The sequence below is a fragment of the Oncorhynchus masou genome, chromosome 6 (genome assembly GCF_036934945.1).
Source record: "Oncorhynchus masou masou isolate Uvic2021 chromosome 6, UVic_Omas_1.1, whole genome shotgun sequence".
Classification (NCBI taxonomy): Eukaryota; Metazoa; Chordata; class Actinopteri; order Salmoniformes; family Salmonidae; genus Oncorhynchus; species Oncorhynchus masou.
The window spans coordinates 8,131,585-8,136,623 of record NC_088217.1 but is presented as its reverse complement, the minus strand read 5'-3'; the positions used below and the strand labels follow the sequence as shown (position 1 = coordinate 8,136,623).

Below are 5,039 nucleotides of genomic sequence, written 5' to 3'. Positions count from 1 at the left end.
AATTGGCTGATCCCTCCTGATAACCCGGATTGAATAATGGGGAGCGTTAGGCAGGATGCAACCTTTTGGAAGGTTCAGGTAAAAATATGTTATATTGAACAAATATGTCTCCCCGACATGGAGATTATTAAGGAAATACGTTGTCTCTATTCATGAAATGTATATCTGCAATGCTCAAAAGTTTTGCGACGGAAAGTGGCCCGTGTGATTCTTCCTTAACGAAGAAGCTCCACCTCGATGGTTACTTTGTTGGAAGCCCTCAGTGGCAATGTTCATGCCAACATGGATTTCATCCATCTAGAGTCCTCTATCTAACTCCATGAGACTGACTCAATAGCCAGGTTTTGACTGGCAAACACCGGCCCCTAATTGCAATGAGGTGCATCTGGAGACAAATAGATACACCTGGGTAAATTAAGACATGTCACACAACATAAATACCAGGTGTATTGGATCTTGTTATCAACAGTTGCATTTTCTCTGTTAGTACCACTCCTGTACCTGACATCATGCGCATTTTGAGACTGACGTTGGTCACATGTGAGTATACAAAATCTGTATCTGAAGCAGATTATAATTTAAATATATGTTTGTATTTGTGAGTAAAAAGAAGTACATGTAATATGATTTGAGCGACATTCAGTTCCTTTTGGGCAAAAAAGTATTCAAAGCATGGAATATGAGACCAATGCTGAGTTGTAGCTTCATGGTCCAAGTGCATATGATGTTGAATGTTGCTGAACTAGCTGTGTGATGTTGTTTCAGTGCTGGCTACAGCTTGCTGCACACTAACAGATGGAGGTACTGTATGTAATAATGATGATACTACTTAACCAAGCTAATGTGAGTGGTGTGTAATTCCTGTTTATTTGTCCTGGCAGCAATCAGCATCACGTGTGAAGGCTCTGATGCTTTACTGCAATGTGGTAAGCTAGTCCACACTGCTGAACAGTATACTCACCGACCACCTACGTTTATACTGTAGATTAGCGTCACTAGCCCACACTGTAGAGAGCCATACTTGGCTCTCCTTCGTGCCTCACTATTTTCATTTTCTCTCTTCTCCATCTCCCGCAGATGGAGGTAAGATCCATATCAAGCGTGCGAACTACGGTCGTCGTCAACACGATGTTTGTTCTATTGGGCGCCCTGATAACCAACTCACCGACACCAACTGCCTCAGCCAATCCTCCACCAGCAAGATGGCAGAAAGGTACTAGAACCTGTAACTCCTTGGCTGTAGTGTAAACAACCACCAGCAAGATGGCAGAAATGTGCTGGAACTTGTTGTGTTTACCTGTATAAACTCATGACCTCAACCTGTCTTTGAAACACACAGATGCGGTGGGAAGAGCGAGTGTATTGTCCCTGCATCCAATTTCGTTTTTGGAGACCCCTGTGTCGGGACTTATAAGTACCTGGTCGCCAAATACTCCTGTGTCCAACAGCAAGAAACAAGTCAGTCTCTGAATGTGTGCTAATAATATTTAGTGGTGGGCACCGATATCCATGTTTGGATTCGACGTAGTGTTGGGATATTGTTTAATTCTCCTACCCACTTTTAATCTTGTAAAAAAGTAAGCTCAGCTGATTGCTAGAAAAGGAATATAATGGGTTGGTTCCCCTATGGTACCAGCTTGTTAACTTTTGTTTCTCCAAGTGTAAACCACCCTCACCTGCTAACTAACCCTAGCAAGCTGTGGATATGCAACTTGTTAAGTTTGAGTAGCCTATAGTGAGGTCGGAGACCTGGTAGTGTGATTCCAAAGGAACTGGTAGTGGACTACAGGAAACGGAGGGCCGAGCCCCTCCCAGCCAGGAGGCTAAAAGGATTGGTATCAGCCCTCCGATCCTGAATTCTACACCATTGAGAGCTTTTTGACTGGCTGCATCACCACTAGGTATGGCATCTGACCACAAGGTGCTACAGAGGGTATAGCGTACGGCCCAGTACATCAGAGGATGTCGACACCACGTGTGTCGGCAGGCCCTACATTGTCAATGACTCGCGCCACCAAGTTGTACTGGTCTCTGCTACTCCATAACAAATGGTACGGATGCACCAAGTCTGGAACCAACAGGACCCTGAACGGCTTCTACTTCCCCCAAGCCATAACTGCTGAATGACTATCCGACTATCTGCATTGACCCTTTTTGCTGTTACTTTTTTGACTTGTCTCATATGCTGCTGCTGTTACTAGTTATATTTACATATCTAGCTCAATTAGCAAGCAAGAACATGGAAGGGAAGTGTCTCAAGCTTATTTGATGCTTATGCACTAAATCTGGTTTACCACTGACTATGTTTCAGTGAACGGTAACTAGCTAGCGCAACTCACACATTTTTACAGGGTTTATAGCCAATCTGACAGATGGCACAAACTGCATAGAAATACAGATTAGGTGTAGCCAGCCAGTGTGCTTAAAATATTAGAATTTCGAGAACTGCTCATACGGAAGTGGAACTACAAGGTAACTGTGGCAGCTGACGAGCCTTACTTTTTGTACTTCATGCCAACAAGTTTATTATGACTTATAAAAATGCACCTGGAATCAACATTCCCTGTTAGTGCCCATCCCTAACACTTCACCAGGCTAATGTATGTCTTAATTTGTCTGGCCAGTGGTGTAACTCCTGTGTTGTCTTTGCAGTAAGCAGCATCATATGTGAAGGCTCTGATTCTCAACTACTATGTGGTAAGCTGGTCAACACTACCGTACAGTTTAATCATGTGGTGCCGTGTATATTAGTCACTAGCCCACACCAACACCCAGGTTTGTCCTGTCTCTTCCTCAGATCGAGGTGAGATCCGTATTCAGCGTGCCAACTATGGTCGTCGTCAACACGACGTGTGTTCCATTGGGCGCCCACGTAAACAACTCAAAAACACCAACTGCCTCAGCCAATCCACCACCAGCACAATGGCAGAAAGGTAAATGCACGCTGAAGGTTTCAGTACCTGTAGGAAGTCATTGGCTGTGGTGTTAACCTCTACCTGTTGACACACAGGTGTGATGGAGAGCGCCAGTGTATCGTCAAGGTATCCAACTCTGTGTTCGGTGACCCCTGTGTCGGAACCTATAAGTACTTGGATGTGGCTTACACGTGTGACTGAATGTGAGTTTTGTGCATGCACACATTACCGGGAACTAGAATTTGTGATTTACTTTACCTTTTATTTAGCAAGGCAGTTATGAACAAATTCTTATTTTCAATGACGACCTAGGAACAGTGGGTTGACTGCCTGTTCAGGGGCAGAATGAAATATTTGTACTTGTAACCTTTCTAACCACTAGACTACCCTGCTGACGATTTTGTCTCGCAGGATATCTTCCTGGTGAACCTGAAGATGTACAAGGCTGCTGGGATATCTTCATCAGGTCTTGCTGTTTTCCTCCAACCTCTAAATCAACTTCAATGACCATTGTGCTGAAGCATTTCTTAAACAATTTCTGAACTGCTGTTTGTCTGAATTAAACGAAGCGACAGGAAGACGATACTAGTTGCCTTTTGTACATTAATAAATGTCACACCAATATTACTGAACATGTGTCCTTTATTCTCTTACAAGCTTTTCACCGGACTCATTTGTACCTGGGGCTAACGTGCCTTTGTCTTGATGTCTGTAATCTGTGCCCACGTTTAAGCAGTTGTAGACAAGTAAAATACTCATTGTGATCACTTTCCTGACCACCTCAGGTGGTATGCTCTGACTGGTAAGACTATTTTAAAATCAATTGTACCTCAGTCTCAACTCACTGACAGGTAGTACTTATGACACCAGCAGCCTTAATGGTTGTAATTTGTATGCATCACCAGCTAATCTGGTCACAAAGCAGGCTGGGGTAGACATTTCTATACAATGTGTAGACACTACAAACCTTGATCGTTAAGTGGTTGGCTCATGAACCAAATGTTACCGTGATGTGTAAATTTAGCCAGACATTCATCTGGTAATAAACATACTTGCAGGGAAGCTGCCCAACTTCATCACATGAGTCATCTAACAGCCTCTTAGCCAGAGACACAAAGGGTCAACGGCACGTCGACAGATCTCCCACTGTCAAATGGGGACCTGACTGATACAGCCCTCCAATAGCTGCCCCTCAAGCATCAGATTCCATCCTGAGAAGAAATACATTTAATTCCATTCCCTGCCCCATGCACCACCAATGAACAAGAAACACATCCAGGCCAATATAACATTAAGTCCAACAATGTATGGAAGCATGTCCATCTATGAGCATTTGAATGAGTATGCATTTGGACCAACACCTGCATGGCATCAGCCTCAACTGTATCAACAAAGCCCCTCAGTGTCATTCAACTGTTTTATTTGGAATTCATTTGACATTCTATCCTTCACCCAGCAACTCCACTCCCCCTTATCTCCATCTCCACATCTCAGCCCATCCCACCTGTATCTGCTGGCCACACACTTTGGATGTCTACGCAGCATATATTTCAACTATGCTGTGATTAACATACCATTTCTGTTGAATAGACTCTACATGTTGAGAAAAAGATCATATCTAGGGTCAATGTTTTGCATTTTCAACCATTCCAGGGAAATGGTAAATTGATTCTGTATTCTCACAAATCTGCATTAGCTGAAAAGCACAAGTCTTGAATCAACTCATACACCCTGTACCATGGAATCGGTAAATCAAAAATCATCCCCGGTTTATAATTGGCTCATTCTTCTACCCTGTAACTATTCCCCAGGTTGTTGCTGTAATTGAGTGTGTTCTCAGACAACTTACCAGTTTAAATAAAAATATAGATAGGCACACTGTATCTTGTCTGGTTTAGCGTCCCAGATAAAGCTAAATATTTTTTGCTCATACGATTTGAATAACAAATCAGGAGTCAGCCCATTTTAAATATGAACTGCATAGTAATGTACAAGTTGTATTTTTTAAAGACGCAATACGTAATATTGTACACATAAGGTTTTAGTCCAGAGAGTACAGAAGAGTTATCTACATCTTCAATGAGACATTGCAGGGATCTAGCAAGCAGATTAAATATTAAACTT

The 5,039-nt window shown here is 42.7% G+C and overlaps 1 protein-coding gene across 1 annotated transcript; it reads left to right on the top strand.

Annotated features, from left to right (window-relative positions):
* Positions 1-509: 509 nt before the first annotated feature.
* Positions 510-3,381, top strand: LOC135540984 (L-rhamnose-binding lectin CSL3-like). Its single transcript, XM_064967136.1, has 9 exons — positions 510-540; positions 766-801; positions 882-926; positions 1,078-1,213; positions 1,340-1,458; positions 2,653-2,697; positions 2,798-2,933; positions 3,011-3,118; positions 3,327-3,381. Exons 1-8 carry the CDS (start codon positions 510-512, stop codon positions 3,114-3,116), a joined length of 654 nt encoding a protein of 217 aa, XP_064823208.1. The 3' UTR covers positions 3,117-3,118; positions 3,327-3,381.
* Positions 3,382-5,039: the final 1,658 nt, after the last annotated feature.

Coding starts and splice junctions, on each gene's coding strand:
- LOC135540984 (XM_064967136.1), top strand. CDS start 510: ATGCGCATTTTGAGACTGACGTTGGTCACAT. Junction 541..765: donor GAGACTGACGTTGGTCACAT/GTGAGTATACAA, acceptor ATGTTGTTTCAG/TGCTGGCTACAGCTTGCTGC. Junction 1,459..2,652: donor TGTCCAACAGCAAGAAACAA/GTCAGTCTCTGA, acceptor TTGTCTTTGCAG/TAAGCAGCATCATATGTGAA.